Source organism: Pistacia vera, unplaced genomic scaffold (assembly GCF_008641045.1).
Source record: "Pistacia vera cultivar Batoury unplaced genomic scaffold, PisVer_v2 Contig566, whole genome shotgun sequence".
NCBI lineage: Eukaryota > Viridiplantae > Streptophyta > Magnoliopsida > Sapindales > Anacardiaceae > Pistacia > Pistacia vera.
In genome coordinates this window covers 1,068,089-1,088,772 of record NW_022196408.1, presented here as the reverse complement: position 1 = coordinate 1,088,772, position 20,684 = coordinate 1,068,089, and the positions used below count along the sequence as shown (strand labels likewise).

Here is a 20,684-nt window from a genome sequence, read left to right as displayed (position 1 = left end):
TTTGTAGTTACGTGTAAGAAGACTCGAGTTACAGCGTGAAGTTATAGCTAACAATTGACGACTTAAATATCAAAGCTTGTAACCATAAGAATTATGATAGGTAGTTGTCCACTCTCAGATCGGACAGTTAAGGATTGGAGAAGGACAATTATTCATTCTTAAAACCATCGGAGAAAGAGTAATCACTCATTCTTAAAATCAGCATTCGTGAAACCAAAGAGTCAGACCAGAAAAGGGGGAAAAACTCTTCGTTTCCTGGTTCTTCTGTACCTGGATGCTGGATCCTCCGGAACCACAAGAAGCCAAACAATTAATGCCAATACAAAACCTGTTCGCTTTACGTTGTTTCCTGGTGAATCATAACTCAGAAGCCAGCGACCTACTGAGAAAAACCATGAGTTTTATAATGAAAAGGAAATGAAAGAACATGACTACCTTTGGTTGTGTTACTCAATGGAAGAAAATTTTGTTCTTTTAACAAATACATTTATAAAAGGAAAATGGCATAACAGCATACATTTACATTGGTAGTCTTTGAAAAAGTTTTAACTACATATACGAGTACATGCTCATTCTAAATTCAACCAGAAGCTTTCTGTAGCTTGTAGGAAGAAATATTATAAGGCTCCAACCAGAATTGCTTTCTATATCTCATCTTTTCCACTTTCTTGAGAATTTAACCTTGTTATCTAGGTTTTATCTGATAGACTCTATTGTACCAAATTGAATGAAGGGTCATGTGGAAGAGATCATACTTCTCAGGCTTAGCATGCCAGAGGAAATGTCGCTGAACCTTCCTCACCGCCAGTTGCATCTGAAGATACTTCTCTTTTGATATTGAAAGCAAAATATTTTTCAAGTTGGGAATTTCACTCTCTGCTATTATAACTGAGAACGCTCCCCAGTCCAAGACCTCAAAAAATGGTGGCACAAAATTGTCTGATACTATTACAGGTACACACTCATAAAAGATGGCCTCAACTACGCGAGGGCTGTTGACCTCATAACCCTTAGGGCATATACAGTACTTGCTGCTCTTCATGTGTTGAATGTAATTCATTTTGCTAGCAACTCCAGGAGGCATTGGACCAAAGATCTTCATGTCTGGGTCTTTGTCTTTCCAGTGTTTCAGTAATATTGGACGTAAATATCCATGCATATTACCAGCATAGAAGGCAAGATTGCGCCGGCGTGAAGGTGGTTTTCCCCCAAGATCTCTAAGAGGGTTTCTTGCTGCGCGGACATATGTTTCTGGAAGAGACACATCCCTTCCTATCTTAAAGCCTGCTGTGACATCTGCATTGCAAAGTGCTTTGATGCAATGTTCCATGTGGTGTCTCGTTTCATATGGAGCCTATACGAGCTCAATACATCAAATATTACACATAGAGGTGTGAATGTGTACACAAAAAAGTTAGTAAACTTTGTCAATACAACGGTGTCATGCAACATAAAAAGTGGTGACTCAAGTCTTCTGATAGAACAAAATTCAAAATATCAGATTATTATTCCTCACCCACATTTTCACTGAAATGACCAGAGAACCTCAAATCAATGTGGCATGGCCAATGGGAAAGAAGTCAGTTAAACTTGAACTCAATAGGTTATTGTCAAGTAATCAAACTTATGCTATAGTATAATCCCTTCCCGTTAATTTGACATAGTGATATGTCCCATAATATTTAATAGAAAGACAAAAATGACGTAAGTATAGCATACCCAATCATGGCAGGCAACAAGTAAATGATCTGCTCCACCAGTTCTATTCCAGTAAGGATATTTTGCTGCTATTTTTTCACTGTAATCCTTCAAGTATTGGCGTAGGTTTGTCCGGTTGTGAGAGTTGCGAACATAAAGGGTGTACTCCAGCATCCTTGAACTAAATGGCATATAAAACAGGTGAGCCTTTTGTGGGTCCTTCACAACAAAATGTTTGTTTCCCTCCATCAATTTCATAAACCATCCCTCCGAAGCATATAATCCTTTGAGTATAGGTTGATGAAAGATGGGTTTGTTCCCATCCCTATAGACATAGACTTTGAGTGTGCGATCCATGAGTTCATAGCTCCTGAAAATGCAGAGTGGAAGTTTGATACTGGAACTCTTCCTCGAGAAGGGAATCACAGCAGACTTTTTCAATATTAAGAGTGCTGAAATTTAGATCTAGAAAAATTTATTTTTCTTCTAATTAAACGAGCAATTGAGAGGAACTTATTAATCTTAGCTTGACATGAGTTAAACCTCTTTTGCTTGTACACAATCAGACTGAACAAAAAATGAACATTGATGATTTTGTTTATCCCTAAAGGATAGGACTCCATAGTCCATACCACAATACTAGATAATAAGTTACTGGCAAGAGCAGATTTACTGTGCTTTAATTCAAGTTATGGGCCAAGCAAGCCCACTGGAGAAATCGAGTTGAGCTAAATCAATCAAGCTGCCACCCAGATTTAAGATGATTAATATGGAGAAGAAACAGCCATACCATACCAAAAATTCAAACTCATACTGTAGAACATACTTTCAGATGCAATAATGCCCTTTAAACTTTTTTAAGACAAATGAGTTGGTCACAAACTTTTGACAGAGTACATAGTTAGACACCTTCTGCTCCTGGAAAGCATTCCTCATTGACAATACTTTAAAGAGCAATCACATGGTAGCTTTATACAGCCCCTATACTTAAACCATATTAAGAACATTAAGTAAACAAGTATCTAAATGTGACACTGGGACTAAATGGAGTTGCAACAGAAAATGCTAGAAGTTTCACTAGAATGCTGCAATTCATTCATGCAGAATGTTCTGCCTCCCATAACTAAAATAGGAAAATTCCATTAACTGAATACAGCGAGGAAAATTAAAAGAGCACAACTATAGGGGCACACATGGTGATTACTGCTAGTAAAGGGTGTTCTGTTTCTCTTTTGTGTTTTCCTCAATTCTATTTATGCATCTTAAAGGTGGACTAAATTCATCTTGTATCACCCATGGGTTAGAGCAGGTTCCAAAACCAAGGGCAAGCAGATAAAAGTAAGGACAAAGAAAATCTTTGTCCAGTAAATATATATATTTATATGTTAAGAAAAAGTGTCTACGTAGCGTCCACAATGTCAATTAAGATTTCAAGAGCAAAGCATAACCTATAGGCTTACCTTTTAAACCTGGAAACATTACGAAAGAGGGGAGCATAAAGTTCTCGATCATTCACTGCAATAGGAGCCTTCTCAATCTCCGCCCTTGCAGCCAAAACTTCCTGGTCACGTATGGAGGACCATCGTGGTCTCTACAATCAAACATAAAAAAATTTAAGGTTGTCTATTAACCAAGGCATTAAGTAATAGACCCGAATATTTCCAATAAAATTTATACCATTGCTCGCGAAGACCGACGACGCTGCATCAGTATATGGTCCATCTCATTTACTGATGTTACTGTTTTTGGTGGCAATAGACACCTCATCTTCTTCTTCCCAGGAGAACCAGTCAATGCAGAAACATTTTTTGAAGTCACAGGATTACTCGGCGGAACAACAGAACTAACAAAAGAACTTGCATTTGACACCTTTGTTATCAAAAAAGTGATGTTTTCAAATGGAGTTAATGTAGTTGAGACAGTTTTAGGACCTTCCAAATTTTTAGCCGTCTGACTTGTATGTTGCTCTTGAGTATTTGCTGTTGAAACTTCCCTGTTTAGCTTCACAATCTGCTCTAGTGGGAGACCATGTCTGGCTTCACTGGCTAATTCCAGTATTGAACTATTTTCTCTATTCTTAGCACTATCCAGTGCAGAACTACCAATAAGATCTTCAACATCCTCATCATCCACTTCTCTATCAGTAACAAGTTCAATAGAACTATCCTGGCCATTCCCCTCAAATACAAAACCATCATTTAAGTCTCTGACTATTCCTTTTAGCCCACTATCATGCCCAATTTCTCTATCAAGATTATAATTGTCACCATCTTCCACAAACTCTCTGAACACAGAATCATTAGTCTCGTCTGAAGCATTGACTGTAAGAGGGTTGCGAACCATTGCAGATTTTGTCAAAGTTTTCAAAGTAGGCTGGCTACTTTCATCATGTATTGGAAGCTCAGCATCAGGCAACAGAGACTGAAGAGCTTTCCCATATGGAAGCAACAGGGACTGAAATAATAGATGAGTAACAGCTAACAGCCCCACCACAAAAAGCCATCTTCGAGTTTGAACATGAAATAGTTTCACAAATTGAGATAGTGACTCCATAACTAGAAATGGATCTACTGACAAAACAAATCCTTATCTTACTCATTCAGCATGGGAAGATAACTCACCCATTTCTCAAACCTGCATTACCACCCAGAAACTAATATTCAGTGAACAAAGGAAAATCATAATCAACTTAAAAAATCTTTAATTCGAACACCAGAAGACTACAGGCATCATGGACAATTCAGAAACATTCAAAATAGATTGATGGGAGAGAAGTATCAGCAAATTATCTTAAACTTGGTCACTAAACAAGCCATCTCAATCATTAATACATTTATATAAAAAAATTCAAAATTCAAAAAATAAGTAAACTATGCACCACGGAAAGAAGTGAAATACAAAAATTTGATGTCAAACCATTCTCTAAATTCTCTACTGAGCAACCAAACAGAACCCAGAAATAATGTTTTAAAAAGGATCATCGTGTTTAGTCCTACTAGAAATTAGAAAAGAAAAGCAGAGACATGACAGAGAAACCCTAACCTCAGTAACTTGTCGGCATAGGAAGTTGAGTGAGTGTGAACAATATGCATGCATATACAAAAGTTTACAATAATCATAATACTGTAGTAATTAGAATTTTTCTTTTTCTTTTTCTTTTTCTTGGTCTCTTGATTGGATGAAAGAGTCGGTACTTTAGTAAGATTACCTACTGTGATTAACAATTGGAGAACAGTGTGTTTTGTTTCTTTAATTTGGTGGTGAAGATTATTAATTTATTAAATGCAACTTGCAAGTTGCAAGTGTCATTATTGATTGGAAAAAGCCAAAGATTTAAAGAGAATATTCAATTTTTGAATATTTTAAAATAAGCTCGGTGGGTCATCATTACACTTCGCTTCTCCAGTTTCACTGAAGGTGGAAGCTGTGAGCCTGTGACTACTTGTTATAGTTCGAGGCTGGGGAAAGGCTAACGGCTATCTCGCTTTAGACGGCCACAAGTTTTGTTTCCAAAACGAAGCGTTTTATCTTTCTTCTTGATGATAACAGCGTCGCATAATTATTTGTTAGACCATATGACTGAGATAGAAAGAAAGATTGATTTAAAAATGTTATGCTTGATTTTGACATCAATTATTCATACGTGAGAAATGTTAAGCGGGCTCAGAAGTTATACGTGATTATGGAAGTATTTAGTTGAATAAAGAAAGAAGAATAATGTTTAAAGTGGTTCGGATACTCACAAACAAATCTTACGTCCATTGATATTGTATTAATGAGTAAAGTTAGGTTGCGCTCAGCGAGCTGAGTTATAGTTTGGAGAATACAAGAGAGAGAGAGAGAGAGAGAGTAAGCTTTTCTGTAGTGAAATTAGCTAATCCCACAAATGGGAGAGAAGTACTTTATTTATAGTGGGATGAACCAAGGTAATCATTACTAAATTTGCGAGTGGAGTAGATGCTGTGCAAATCCATCTTTGCGTCCCATTGCTCACATGCCCGAGTGATTTCCTCGACTCGTGTAGGGATTGGACACGTGGATCGTTTCCAACCGTTCACCAATCTGGCATACACCTACTACACTAGCAGGAGTATATCACCCACGTCATCATGCGACATGGCCGCATCTGAGCATTTGTACAACCTTCTTAAGTTCTGACCACCCATGTTGACAAAGCTTTTGCATCAGCCAAAACATTTTCAGTATCAAGAAAAGCTTAAGCTCCAACAAGAAACAGTTGAACTGCGACAGCATATATGATCGACTTATATACAATGAAAAGCTTGGCAAATTGAATTCCCTTGCAACTGCACATTTTATGTCCACTTGACCTGTAAATAAAGAGAGATTAAAATGAATGTAAAAATTGATGATCCCGTAAACCTTCAATGAGTATTCTTTAGAGTATTAACCGGTGGAAGATGAATATTCGGATCGAGAGAAAACACATATAGAGGTTAGAGAAATTAGAACAATCGGAGAAAACTATTGTATGTGAATAAGATTTGGATACAAAATACACTAATTGCCCTCCATTTATATTTTATAGTCTCAATGGACCATGGAGAAAATTTTTTTGAAAAATTAGTTACAAATGCTAGATCCACGGTCATCCAACTTGCCATTTGAACATTCCTTCCTTACTTGGCTATTCGACCAAATCTTTTAGACTTAACTTGAATAACCCTGTATTGTTTCCAGGTTTACCCAAGTCAGTCCCTCTTGGATCAAGGACAATTAACATTTTAAATCTGGCAACTACAGTAGTAGCAACAGCAACCATCAGAGGCACACCGGTTCCTGCACTTCAACAAACTCTTATCAGCCGGACAATCTGGCATGACAACGTTGTATCTGCATGGTTTGAGTTCTCTCCATTTTCCTTTCTTCTTGGTTATTTCATACTATAAATGATTTTCCTCCGAGTCACTGAGAATTGTTCGGCTACTGCTTCACCAGTTCCAAAAGGCAACAATTGAGACCAAGTTCACCATCACTTGGTCTTTACATTGAACACTCTATTGTACCAAATTGAGTGAAGGATCATATGAAATAAGTCATACTTCTCAGGCTTTTTGTGCCAAAGGAAATGCTTTTGCACTGCCTTTACTCTTGCCTGCATTACCAGATACCTCTCTTCTCTGATTGAGAGCAGAATGTTTCTCAAATTTGGGATATCTTTCTCTTGGACAAACACAGAGAATAGTTCCCAGTCCAGTACCTCAAAGAAAGGAGGCACATAGTTATCAGATATGATCACTGGGACACACTCATAAAATATGGCTTCAACCACTCGAGGTGTATGGACTTCATAGCCCCTGGCACATATGCAATACTTGCTGTTTTTCATGTGTTCCCGGTAAATTCTTTTGCCTTCAACATCTCGAGGCATTGGACCAAAGACTTTCATGTCAGCTTCTTTATTCTCCCAGAACTTCAGTAAGATAGGTCGCAGATAGCCATGCATGCCTCCTGCGAAGAATGCTAGAATAGAGCTTTCTAAAGGAGGATTACCTCCAAGTTCTTTAAAAGGAGCCTCTACGGAACGTATATATGTAACTGGTAGCGTAGTATCCATCCCTATCTTGAAGCCTAGAGCAACATTGGCATTGCAAAGAGCTCTGACAACATTCTTCATGTGCTGCCTCGTGAGTCGGGCCGCCTGGAATGCCATGTGTCAAATTAATTCATAAAGCTCTAAGATTAATATGATGATGTTCACTTAATCTCACTAGCACTCCAGATCTTCAGACCACTGGCATCATTAGTCATTACCAGAACCTTAGGGCAACAGTCTATTCCAACAACTTGGTAAGTGTCTTAAAATTCATAAATTACAAAAATAAAAAAGCATTCTAACAACAATATTCCTAGATGCTTACACTTGAATAATTATAATTCATGAGATTCATATATAAAAATGCATGGATAACATACCCAATCGTGACAAGCAACAAGAAAATGATCTGCTCCTCCAGTTCTGTTCCAGAATCGATATTTCCCAGCGATTAACTCCACATAGTTTTTCAGATGATTCTGTAGGTCAGTCTGACTCTTGAAATTTCGTTCAAACAGTGCAGCCCTTAACATCTGAGCACTGAAGGGTAAGTAAAATAGGTGAGCTTTCCTGGGATCCCTCACAACGAAATGGTTGTTTGCTTCTATTAGTTTCATGAACCATCCTTCTGATGCATATATTCCTCTCATCCGTGGCTGATGGAATATGGGTTTCTCTCCTTCTCTATAGATATAAACTTTGAGAATGCGTTCCATCAATTCATAACTCCTGCACATGACATGAACACAGAAGCTTCAGCTTTGTCATTGTGAGAGACGACTATCCAGAAAAAAAGGGGGCCAACTGTCAAAATTCTAGACATGAAGTCTATAAGACATATCCAGAATGCTATGTAACAATATGAAACAAATAAAACTTCTAAGTACCTGAAATGACATTCAAACTAAAATTAATCAGATAAGCATAAAATGTTATTCCCCTGCCCAGAAGTTGTGAGTATTTCTGGGGAGTTTAAAGAGAATCATGAATTTTTTGCCCTGGTTTAGCTGAACTACATAATATTGAATCCTGATGCCATTACTTTGACTAATAGTTATATTGCGATCATATTGCAGAAAAAGTTTATCTCAATGAGCTTGCAAGTAATCTAAAACCTGTGCAATTAAAACATGTGATGATACTGGACAATTAAACAGGTGTACCTTTTAAATATGGAAGCATTTCGAAAAACAGATGCATAAAGTCCTGGAGTATTCCTTAAAACAGGAGCATTCTCGATCTCTCGTTTCGCCAATAGAAGTTCACGATCATGCACAGAAGACCACCGGGGCCTCTATTACCAACAAAGTACCTGTTACTCAGAAATCATAGCCTATTCTCCATTACTCGAAATGAAACCTCTAAGTTAAATCTTACCCCAGAGTGAGAAGAAACATGACTCTGAAGCAATAATGAGTTCATCTGGGATATTGATGTTGAGTGCTTATTCAACCTCTTCAATATGGAAATATCAGCAGCGGTAAGATTATTGTTTGGGATGATTGATACAACTTGAGGTAGTTCAGTCTTCATGGGTAGAGTTTCAATAACTTGTTTGACATTGCCAACTGAAGAAAAGTTAGCCAAGTTTTTTACTTCCATTGAAGAAAGTTGTGTTGATACAACTGAAGTAATACCAGGTCTTTTCTGATCTTCTCCCAATGTTAAACCAGTTGTTGATTTCTGATCATGATCTATCACATTACCATGTTCTATTTTTTCATCCTTCTCTATATGTCCAATTTGGCTTTCTATAGACTTCATTTCAGTGGAACTTGTAGCTGTGTCCATTACATATCCCACATTCAAACTTTTGACATCAGTTACACCCTCCTGTGAATCTCCATCCTCATTCTTATGGAAAGAATTATCAAAGAAATTCCCACCATCTAATCCCAAATTATAATCTGTAGCCATTACTTTACTTTCTTTATCATTAGGCATAGCCACAAAAATAGTAGTCGGTTTAGAATCGTCTATAATGGTCGCATTGCCAACCGTCATTGCTACTAAACCCTTATCAGATGCTAGCAATAGGGGCAAATTTTTGCTATATGAAATTGCAAAACACTGATAAACAACTACAACAGGAACTAATATACCAATGATCAACAGCAATCTCCTGATTCCAACATGACATAACCTCTGAAATAGCAAAAAAATATCCATAGCAAAAATAAACTGAAATATTCATCCAATCACACTATCTCTCCAACCCCAATATGGAATACTGTGTCCTGAAATAAATATTAATTAAAATAAAGGACCAGAAGAATCAATAATATCATGAAACTACTGAAAAGCAGAAAGATTACTGTGAAGCTACTAGAAAGCAGAAAGATATAAGTAGCTGCTACTTTAAGATCAAAACTAGAAAAAAGTGAGGAACATTCTCTCTTTATTAGAACCAACAGAAAATCTAAGCCATTGAAAGGAATTTTTTTTGTCTTTTCTGAGTATATAACGTATATAAGCATATGAATTACCTGTGGATGCTATCCATGGTCAGACCTCAGAAGCATCATAAGTTGTGAGTCACTATTTGTCGGCAACGAAGTTCAGTTCACTCTCCAGTCTCCAGTCTCCAGTGAAAGTCTCAACTTGGTCAATTCTCTTTAAAAAACTTGAAGAAGAATAAGTTATTAATTGCCTCTCTTCTTCTACAATATTTACGTTCCAGCCACTGACCGTTGAAACGATGTCGTTTGCTCGCTTCATCCATCAAGTCAAACACTCGGTTTTAGCTTTATTTTGTGTTTCCACTTTCCACATACAGGAACATGCTTGGGTCGATAGATTTTTTATTTTTTATTTTGGGTTGATGTTTACTTGTCAGTTATGGCGCTCAAACTGACCATCCCGTTCCCAATCTTCGCTCCACCTCCAAGCCCGACCCCGAACCCTAACCCGTCAAATCAACGCCCGCCCACTGAGGTCCGGTTTTCGCGGTGGAACAACGCCCACGCAGAGAAATTCAACCAACGCCAACGCGCTCAACAAGAAATCGAAGACGATATCCGGCGCCACCGCCGCTTCGACTCCGCCTCTAAAATTGCCCAAATTAACGACTATGACTCTAACGTTGCAAACGTCATTGTTTACAAGTCCACAGGCACGCCCTCCTCTCCTTCACGGCCCTCTATTCCCGGTAAAAAGTCCAAGTACTCCAAACCCGCCAATCCCGACGACCATCCCGCATTTCGCAAAATCTTGACAAAGCCCAAAATCACCGACTTGTCCCGAGAGAAAGCGGCCAATCCAAAAGCCAACGTAACTGTGGGCGAAGACGGCATCTCTTACGTAATCGATGGAGCGCCATTTGAGTTCAAATACAGCTACACGGAGACACCAAAGGTGAAGCCACTAAAATTGCGCGAACCGTACGCGCCGTTTGGGCCCACCACGATGTCACGGCCGTGGACTGGGCGGGCCCCATTGCCCGCGAGTAAGAAAAAGTTGAAGGAGTTTGACTCGTTTGAATTGCCGCCACCTAATAAGAAGGGAGTGAAACCGGTGCAGAAGCCGGGTCCCTATTTGCCCGGAAGCGGACCCAGGTACGTGTCATCGAGGGAGGAAATTTTGGGGGAGCCCTTAACCAAGGAGGAAGTTGAGGAGCTAGTTCACTCGTGCATCAAGTCAAACCGGCAGTTGAATATTGGTAATTCATTGTTATTTTGTTTTAGATTCTGTTGTTGAAGACAAAGCTTACAATAATGTTTGCAGGTAGAGATGGTTTGACACATAACATGTTGGATAATATTCATTCTCATTGGAAACGGAGGAGAGTGTGCAAGATTAAGTGCAAAGGAGTCTGTACAGTCGACATGGACAATGTGTGCCAGCAATTAGAGGTTTGTTCATCTTGTTGCTTAAAGAATATGGTAATTTTGGGGTTCTTGGATATTGTTGTTTGATTAGTAAGCTGTGTCCATCTTTCATGATTTGGCAGGAAAGAACAGGAGGGAAGATAATTTATAGACGAGGAGGGGTGTTATACCTTTTTAGAGGCAGAAACTATAACTACAGGGCTCGTCCGCGTTTTCCTCTTATGCTGTGGAAGCCTGCCACTCCTGTATATCCGAGGTTGATTGAGAGGGCTCCAGAGGGTCTAACACTGGAAGAAGCTTCCGAAATGCGCAAAAAGGGAAGGACTCTGATACCAATATGCAAGCTAGGTAGATGACTATCGCTGAAGTTTATGTGTAAAGTGAAGCTAGAATCAGTTTTACCTTAGCAAACTCACTAATTCATGTTTGCATGTATTGCAGGGAAGAATGGTGTGTACTGTGACCTAGTGAAAAATGTTAAAGAGGCATTTGAAGAGTGTGAATTGGTCCGTATTAATTGTCAAGGAATGAATGGGAGCGACTACCGGAAAATTGGTGCCAAACTTAAGGTAACATGACTTCTTCTTTTTCCTTTTTTCTGAAATCTTTTTTTTTTTTTAAATAGAGATAATAATTCCTCTAATTTTTTAATCCCAGGATCTTGTCCCATGTGTTCTAATCTCATTTGAACGTGAGCACATACTCATGTGGAGAGGAAGGGACTGGAAGTCCTCTCTCCCAAAACCAGAAAATAAGACATTTGAAGAAGTTGATGCAATTTCTGTTGCATCAACTTTAGAAGGTAATGAATTAGCAACATCAGATGCTCATTTGCTCTCAGTTAAGGATGCCAGGCCTGTAACATCGGATACAATCATGTCCTCTGTGGGTTCCGAAGATGTGCATGCTGAGCCACATGAGGATATGTCCCCTGTAGATGATGGTGAATCACGCTCAGCTTCTGCCTCAGTTTCAACTGTGATGGCAGCTAATGAAACTACATTTGATAACACTAACACAGGGTTCTTGGATGATGAGATCAATGCCCCAAGGAATGTCTACGGTAGTGTGACCAATTTGGATAGTTCTGGTTTTGATAATGAGGCCATATTGAATAATAAAGGCTTTGTTAATGAAGAGCCAGCACCTACATCAATGGGATCAGAGACTGTGCTAGGAGGTGGTGAGAGCACTGGAAACCACTCTGAGTCTTTCTTTGCTGGTTCTTTAAATCGTAACGAATTACAGAATCTTTCAGACGTCTCTCAAGATGACAATGGGCCAGCAAGGTTCTGTAGCCCTAGTATGGAGAGCGTTTTACTTCTAATGAAGGAAGCTGTTGAGAGTGGAAGTGCTTTAGTTTTAGATGATAGAACATTGGATGCAGACAGTATATATGAAAAGTCAGTCGCCTTTGCCAAATCAGCTCCGCCTGGGCCTGTTTTTATGCATAGGTCAAGGAAGAAAGCAACTCAAAAGAACGAGAAGAATGAGAAGAAAGAAACTGGGGATTTGGAAGTGAAAAGAGAAGTAGCATCTTTTGCTGAGAAAAGAAGAAATGCGAGGCAGACTCGTAATAGACTAGAAAATACAGATGAACATTGTCTACATGTAGCACCACAGGGAAGCCTGGGAATAGATGACCTTGCTAAACTATTAGCATAATAAGCACTAGTCCTTTTCTGAGATGTATTGCAATAAGATGATTTTTTTGTTAATTTTATCTGATTCTGGTTTTTATACCTAGAATCTCCATTTTATGTATTGCTTTGCTTTTAGCGTTCTCTTCGGCTAGGCATGGTAGTAGGTTTGCATTCTCAATCCCAAGGCATGGCATGATGATTAGATGTTAAAAAGGTGAAGGTCCATCCACAAAGCCAGGTATTTTGAAGCTTTCTTACCAATTAAAATGACAATTCTTAAAGCCTTTATTAAAATATTGCATTTAAATACAGATTATAGGTAACAAATCTTAACACTAGATATTCTAAACTTACGGCCCTTATATTCAATCTAGTTTCCCTCAGCCAAAGTAATAAGTAGGTAATATAAAACTGAACTATATTATTCCTGGGTAATTAAAGACTTGCGTCCCTAACTACGCTTCAAGTTTCCTTTCCTTCAACTCAAGTGGGTCCTCTGCTTCTCCTACTATGTTCTTCCAGTACCAATGGCTTTGCCATAGAAGATAAATTTCCTCTATTGGAACTTGCTTAGTTTCAGGCAATAGGAAGTAAATGAAGCAGGTCATGATGAAAACCAGGCCACCAAACAGCAAGAAAATTCCATATCTGAGATGACAAAGTGACGCGAGGAAACATTGTGCTATTAAAGCTGTGAAGAGGAGATTTACACAGACCACCATACTTTGACCAGCTGATCTTGTCTCCAAAGGAAAGATCTCACTTGGAACTAACCAACCCAGAGGACCCCAAGACCTACCATAGGCCACAACAAATAAGCAGATGACCACTACAAGGATGGCGCCTACTGCTTTAGGGAGGGCCTTTCCTTCTCCAAACTCCAGAGCCAAAACTATGGCCACAATTATCTGGCTCACACATCCAACATTCAAGTAAGTATACGGGCTACCAATAGTAAACAAAACATGAAAAAAAAAATATATATATATTTATATATGTTGAGGACGATTACCATGTAGCAAATCATTTCAATTCCAGCTTCTATAAAGAAAGCTCTTCTGCCAAATTTATCCACAAAAAACATGGAAATAAGCGCAGCAACAACAAGAGCTACACCTGTTATGATGGATGAATAGAGAGATGCCCCTGAACCAAAACCCAAACTCTGAAATATGACCGGAGCATAGAAGAGTATTGAATTCATGCCTGTTAACTGTTGGAAAGCTGGAATTGCCAAGGCCCCTATTATCAATTGGGGACGATTCTTACGTTGAAGGAGATTCCTGAAGGGGTGCTTTACTGCTTGTGCTGCATTGCTGGCGTCAATAAGATCAGCGAATTCAGCATCAATGTTGGGGGTACCTCTGATTTTCTCCAACACCTTCTTCCCTTCTTCTAGTTTGCCTTGTTCTACAAGGCTGTTAGGAGTCTCGGGGAGGCAAAGACCGCCAAAAAACATTATCGCTGCTGGTACTGTGGCTAAACCAAGGGATAATCTCCAACCCCATGGATGAATTTTATTAGTACCATAATTTATTAAGTTTGCTACTAGGATCCCTAAACATGTTGTTAATTGAAACAGTTGGTTAACTGTTCCTCGGATTTTTGCTGGTGAAATTTCTGAAAGATACAACGGAACTGCCTGTACCATTAACATTAATTAAAGAGTTAGGAGGTCATTAAATTAAATTCAGAAGATGAAATTTAAAATTTGTTTGAATGGTCTTACTTGATTGCCAAATCCAATGCCTACACCGAGTAAGATTCGTCCTACGATGAGCATCCAGATGTTGACTGCAAATGCATTCAATATTGCTCCTAAAAAGAAGTTCACTGCTCCAACCAGAATGCTAGCTTTCCTACCTTTGTTTCTGGTCACATGCGACGCTCCAAACGTTGAGATAAGACCCGCAAAGTATAATGAAGATGTAAACAGTGTCAGAATCTGGTCATCGTATTTACAATAATCTGTCTCTTGCAAATGTTCTTGCTTTCTTCGGTACACTTTTGGGAAGAACACCTTCAAGAAATCATCCATGGAAGTCACTCCCCCTTATTCAAACCAAAACAAAATTTTATTAATTTAATAATTAAAATGAATGGTCAATGGTTGAGACTGCACGCCGTCCATTTTGGACTTTCAACTTTCAGAAGCATAATTGAATTGAAATTATCCTCAAAAACTCTAATGGCAATTTGACGATGAAGACGATAACAATATTAAAAAAGTTCATTATTGTGAACAATATTATAAAAAAATATTCACAACTCAACATCAGAAACACATAATACAGGTTTATCAGTCAGGTACTTCAAAAACACCCACTAAATTTAATTTGCCAAGAGATCTTGAACATAATTATAAAGGAAATGAACAGATCGGGAAACTCACCAGAAACACCAAGATCATACCCAAATAGAGACCCTCCAGAGGCTGCAACAATGCAAGCAACTACGAAATAAGGAGTGGTCTTGTACTCATAAAGATGAGCCCTCTTAAGGGTGCCCGCATCTGAAAATCCTCCTCCAGCCATTAGTTTCTTCTTCTGTTTATGTGCTTGGCTAGGGAAGAGAGTGTTTCATATATATATATATACTAAACAAGGCAACAGAGATGAACAGAAGTCTGTGCAGAGAAAAGCACTGAAAAGAGAGACGACCAAGTCTTATATTAAATTTCAAAACCCTTATCTCAATATCTGTATGTAATTTCTTTATTTCCAACTTGCTATTCATAATACTATTCAAACAAGTTGACTTTGAGTGTGTTTTTTTTCTTCTTTTTACGTCATCTTTTATTACATTAAATATAATATATAGTTTTCAGAGGGAGACGTGATATAGTTTTCAGAGGGAGACGTGATATAATTTTCTCATAATTATTATAAATATAGGTATAATAAGAAGTATTTTTCCTAATTAATCATATTCTAAAATATCTTATTATTAATTACATTATTTATTATATCATCTTATAATCTCTGTGTATATATTAAAATTATAAGGTCATCAAATATTTAATATTCATCTTTAATTTCATAACAGATTCTCTTCCCTATGAAAACCTTGTATAATTTTACCTAATTCTCTCCGTATTATTTATAGTACAGTTCAAACAATGTACTTTAACTCTTATCTCTAAGTTTGGAGTTTGAGAGTGACCGAAGTTTTCGTTTGACTAGTCTAGTATTGCGGAGAAATTAACTCTTATCTCTAAGTTTGGAGAAATATGTGTCATTGTTTATTGACATTGAAAAATATATAAATATCCGGCTATGATCTATTTTTGTATTTATCTTCAATATCATAGGATATAAACAGTTTTATCCACTTAGGTAAGATTTTTTCAATGAAATCTTGTTGTCTTAGTCACATGTTATACACGATAAAATTATAATAAAAAAAAATTAAAAATTTGGATGTTTTAAAGTTTTTGTGTTGTTCACTCAAGTTTTTGCTTTGATGAATTTTGGTATCATATATACGTATATTTTATTTTTGCTAATAGCATGAAAATAAGACATTATAGGTATTATAGATTTTTTATTAAAAAATCTCACATTATTGACTATAACTATTTATATCCCATAATATTGGAGATAAATGAAATATACTTCAAATCTTAGTGACCAAAGTAAAAACTTACATTAGTTTCTTGTGGTTATGTAATCGGCCAAAAGTTATTAAATTATATTAAAAAATAGTATCTTCAATTTCTCTGTACCTTTATTGTAACACAAGCAAACACAAATGATGAAGAAAACTTGATGTATGAGCTAATTATGATTTCACTTAAATTAAAATAATCCAATTATAATCCCAAAACATCTGATCCAGTCATTTTCAACCAAATTGTACATAAGAACGTTTTAATAACACATTTAATGATAATAGGTAGTGGGATGTGTGTGATGGAAATAAGACATAATACAATGATTGTACTTGTATAATTCTTGAAAGAAAAAACATTAATGATGCCTATCATATAATTTTGGCCGAACGACATGTAGCTACCCATAGTTTGCGATAACGATAAGTTGATACCCAAAAGGTTTAAAAATGACAATTATCCACTTTCTGTTCAACTCTGTTAATAAAATCTGTTTAAAGAAGGGTAATATAGTGATTTTATATCTATTAATTTTAAATTCATCAATAAATCCCTGAACTTTTTTTATCATATTTTTTTATTTCATTTTTCTCTTCTCTCTCTTATCTTCTTCTTCATCTCTCCCTTCTCTTTCTTTCTTTTTCTCTGTCTTTTGACTCTTTTCCCTCCTCCCCTTCTCTTTTTTACTTTTTCTTATCCCTCTTTTCCCTTCTCTCTTTCCTTCCTTCTCCAGTTCTTCGTCTTTTCCCTCCCCCCTTCTCTTTGTTCCTTTTCTTCTCCCTCTTTTCCCTTCTCTTTCTTTCCTTTCTTCTCCGTCTTTTCCCTCCTCCCTTCTATTTTCTTCCTTTCTTCTCGGTCAGGACCTCCACCAGCTCCAAACTCGCCACCAGAACCACCAAATACAACCATCACCACCACCACAAACCACCACAAATTTCAAACACTTCCAGCCCAAACCGTAAAAAGTTATAAAAATTTGAAAAAAAATTAAAAATTAAAAAACTGAAGAGGAAAAGACCACCAAATACAACCATCACCACCACCACAAACCACCACAAATTTCAAACACTTCCAACCCAAACTGTAAAAAGTTATAAAAATTTGAAAAAAAATTAAAAATTAAAAAACTGAAGAGGAAAAGACCACCAAATACAACCATCACCACCGCCACAAACCACCACAAGTTTCAGACACTTCCAACCCAAACTATAAAAAATTATAAAAATTTGAAAAAAATTAAAAACTGGAGGAAAAGACGGGTTCTTGCCTAGCGACCAAAGGGAAAAGAGGGAGAAGAAAAGTTAAACAGAGAAGGGGAAGAGGGAAAAGACAGAGAAGACAAGGAAAAAAAAGAACGAGAGGAGGGAAAAGATGGAGAAGAAAGGAAAGAAAGAGAAGGGAAAAGAGGGAGAAGAAAAGGAAAAAAAGAGAAGGGGAGGAGGGAAAAGAGGGAGAACTGGAGAAGAAAGGGAAGAAAGAGAAGGGAAAAGACGGAGAAGAAAAGTAAAAAAAAGAGAAGAGGGGAGGAGGGAAAAGACGGAGGAAAAGAAAGAAAGAGAAGGGAGAGATGAAGAAGAAGATGAGAAAGAGAAGAGAAAAATGAAATAAAAAACTATAGGGATTTATTGATTAATTTAAAGTTAATGGGTATAAAATTACTATATTGCCCTTACTTAAACAGATTTTATTAACAAAGATAGACAGAAAGTGGGTAATTGTCATTTTTAAACCTTTTGGGTATCAAATATCGTTATGAAAAACTATGGGTAGGTGCATGTCGTTCGGCCTATAATTTTAGCTATTTGCTGGTGGTGTGGTGTGGTACTGTGGTGTGGGGTTGCATTTCATTTTCACTATTGCGTAGGTGTACTGTCATCACTCTCATCATCATGTTATTATTAATCTTAATTAAAGTTTAATTAACGAGTGGAAATCAAACCCCGTTCAGAAAATTTTAATTTGTTTTTCTTAACAATAACTTCATTAAATATATCAAATGTCGTTTTAGATTCCTATCGTACGCCGTCACCTCTCTCTCAAGAATGGAATCATCTTCATCGGTTTTTTACTTTTTGCTTGTGTTTCCCATAATTTTCCCTATATTTTTAGTAGATTTCTAAACAATTTTTAATTGGTTTTTTTTTTTTTTTAGTAAACCCAACCGTTTATCCTTTTAAAAAATGATATTCTTACAAAGACCCATATAAAGAAGGTTACAAAGTGACATCATCCAGAAGAAAAAAACAAAGAAAAAACGGAAAAAGAGAAAGAGAGAGAAGAGAAATCATGAAAATCAAGAGTGGGGATTGTCTTTTTATGCCCCATTTGTATGTGTCTTTGTAAAACTAGTATTGCTCTATCCTTTTTATGGTGAGCATAAGTTGGCTTTAGAAATGAGACTCTAGAGGGGTGTTTGTCTAAGCTTATAAACTGGTCAAACTTGCTTATAAGCTCTAAAATTAAGCTGACCTGTTTGTTTATAATTTTTTTGAGCTTATAAGTTGAGCTTATAAGCTAAAAAAAATAAGTTGGGGGGGAGGTACTTTTTTTTGTTGGCTTATAAGCACTTTGCTTATAAGCTAGTTTGACCAAGTATATTACCATATTATCCTTATTTAATTTTAAAATTACATAGTATGCCATTGTTTAATGTAGTACCTTTTTTAGTAATTTTATAATAAAATGTACTTATAAGCCACATTTTACCAAACACGTCAATTACTTATCAGTCACTTATAAGTACTTTCACCAAACACGTAATTGCTTAAAATTTCAAATGCTTATAAGTTAATTTTAGCTTATAAGCTAATTTTCATAAGCTTAGACAAACACCCCCTAGCTCTCATAGGTTTTGGAATTGCAACCCTGGCTCTAATATGTTTGACCCTTTTTTAGTGATCACCCGTTGATTAACCTCTCAACATTGTTGATAATTTTTTATAAAAAACGTCATTTCTTTTAAACTTAAACAGAATAATCTAATGGTTTGTAAAAAATAGGAGTTAGGATTGCATTTCTAAAACTAGTAGGTACTCTCTATAAAAAATACCAAACATACGAAGGTTAGGGTGGCATTTTCCAAACTAGCAAGTGTTGGCATTTCTAAAACTAATAATGCCCTTGTTGTAAAATCAATTTACATTAATCTACTATTACAATTTTACCCTTGTTTAATTAAGTTTTTGGACAACAATGCCCTTATATTTAAAACAAATTGCAGACCACCCCGTCACCCAGCCACCATCACTGGAAAGTCATTGGGAGTCATTGGGAGGCTCCGATATGGTCTTTTCTGGCCATATTAATGGTCGAAAATGGCCATATCGGAGTAGATATGGTCAGAAATGGCCAGATTTATTCTGACTATTTTCGACCATATCTAGATCTGACTATTTTTTACCATATATAGATCTAGCCATTTCCGGTTAGATCTACTTCGATATGGTCATTTTTGACCATCAATATGGCCAAAAACGACCATATCGGAGTCTCCGAGGGACTCTCGACCATTTTAGCCACTTTCGACGACTTCTGACGGCGAATGGCGGTGGTCGACGGTGGCTTGGGGTGGTGTGGGTGATTTTGTTATAAACTAAAGTTTTATATAAGTTATGGTGTTTTAGATAAATCTGAAATGTTGAGGGTTGAAAGAAATATTAAAAAAAATAAATTATATTAATATTTAAAAATAGGACAATTTAGTAATTTAAATAACATATTTACCAATTTATTTCTCCCAACCAAACATATTAATATAACATACCGACTAATTTGTTCCAATTAATCAAACATATTTTCCTAAAGATTTCCAGTAATCTTCAAGGTAATCTAACTTTCCATTAATATAACATTATCAGTAATCCAACGTTCCCTGAACCAACTACACCCTTTAAGTCTTGTTTGTTCACCATACAAATATACTACATTGAATCTCTCTAAATAAGCTTTACCATCAACATTAAGCCTGAGTGATCTGAATTAGTAATAATACAAATATTTTTGTTTTTCCGTTACATGCTTTTCTTTTACTATTGCCAATAAATTTAAATGCGAGGGGATTGAAAAAATCATTATATTAATAATATTATATATACAAATTATTCAAGTTAATTATTTCTTATAAGTTGATATATTAATGTGTGACAGTTTGTATAAAAAATTTATAGATAAAGTATTATTTACAATCAATATTTTGATTATTTTCATAACTGCTAAATTGGCACTTAAAAAAAATTTAATATTGATATAACAAAACTTAGCATGACTATGGCATTGATCTAATTAACAAACCTGGGTCAAGCATATATAACGTGAGTTTACCGAACTCCTAAATTACCAAGACTTATAAT

The 20,684-nt window shown here is 36.5% G+C and overlaps 4 protein-coding genes across 4 annotated transcripts; 1 reads left to right on the top strand and 3 right to left on the bottom strand.

The window, feature by feature from the left end:
* Positions 1–437: 437 nt before the first annotated feature.
* On the bottom strand, positions 438–4,934 carry LOC116108545 (probable glycosyltransferase At5g03795). Its single transcript, XM_031394783.1, has 5 exons — positions 4,741–4,934; positions 3,376–4,332; positions 3,159–3,289; positions 1,720–2,068; positions 438–1,354 (listed from the first exon to the last, which is right to left on the bottom strand). The coding sequence occupies exons 2-5, from the start codon at positions 4,249–4,251 to the stop codon at positions 686–688; spliced, it is 2,025 nt and encodes a 674-aa protein (XP_031250643.1). The 5' UTR covers positions 4,252–4,332; positions 4,741–4,934; the 3' UTR covers positions 438–685.
* A 1,519-nt stretch (positions 4,935–6,453) lies between these two features.
* On the bottom strand, positions 6,454–9,836 carry LOC116108581 (probable glycosyltransferase At5g03795). The gene is made up of 5 exons (XM_031394824.1): positions 9,742–9,836; positions 8,633–9,492; positions 8,419–8,549; positions 7,636–7,984; positions 6,454–7,360 (listed from the first exon to the last, which is right to left on the bottom strand). Exons 2-5 carry the CDS (start codon positions 9,422–9,424, stop codon positions 6,692–6,694), a joined length of 1,941 nt encoding a protein of 646 aa, XP_031250684.1. The 5' UTR covers positions 9,425–9,492; positions 9,742–9,836; the 3' UTR covers positions 6,454–6,691.
* A 196-nt stretch (positions 9,837–10,032) lies between these two features.
* Positions 10,033–12,800, top strand: LOC116108560 (CRS2-associated factor 1, chloroplastic). Its single transcript, XM_031394799.1, has 5 exons — positions 10,033–10,913; positions 10,979–11,106; positions 11,205–11,430; positions 11,524–11,651; positions 11,740–12,800. The coding sequence occupies exons 1-5, from the start codon at positions 10,094–10,096 to the stop codon at positions 12,745–12,747; spliced, it is 2,310 nt and encodes a 769-aa protein (XP_031250659.1). The 5' UTR covers positions 10,033–10,093; the 3' UTR covers positions 12,748–12,800.
* A 186-nt stretch (positions 12,801–12,986) lies between these two features.
* LOC116108568 (sugar transport protein 14) lies at positions 12,987–15,403 on the bottom strand. The gene is made up of 4 exons (XM_031394808.1): positions 15,118–15,403; positions 14,455–14,777; positions 13,738–14,367; positions 12,987–13,633 (listed from the first exon to the last, which is right to left on the bottom strand). The coding sequence occupies exons 1-4, from the start codon at positions 15,257–15,259 to the stop codon at positions 13,181–13,183; spliced, it is 1,548 nt and encodes a 515-aa protein (XP_031250668.1). The 5' UTR covers positions 15,260–15,403; the 3' UTR covers positions 12,987–13,180.
* Between the last annotated feature and the right edge of the window lie 5,281 nt (positions 15,404–20,684).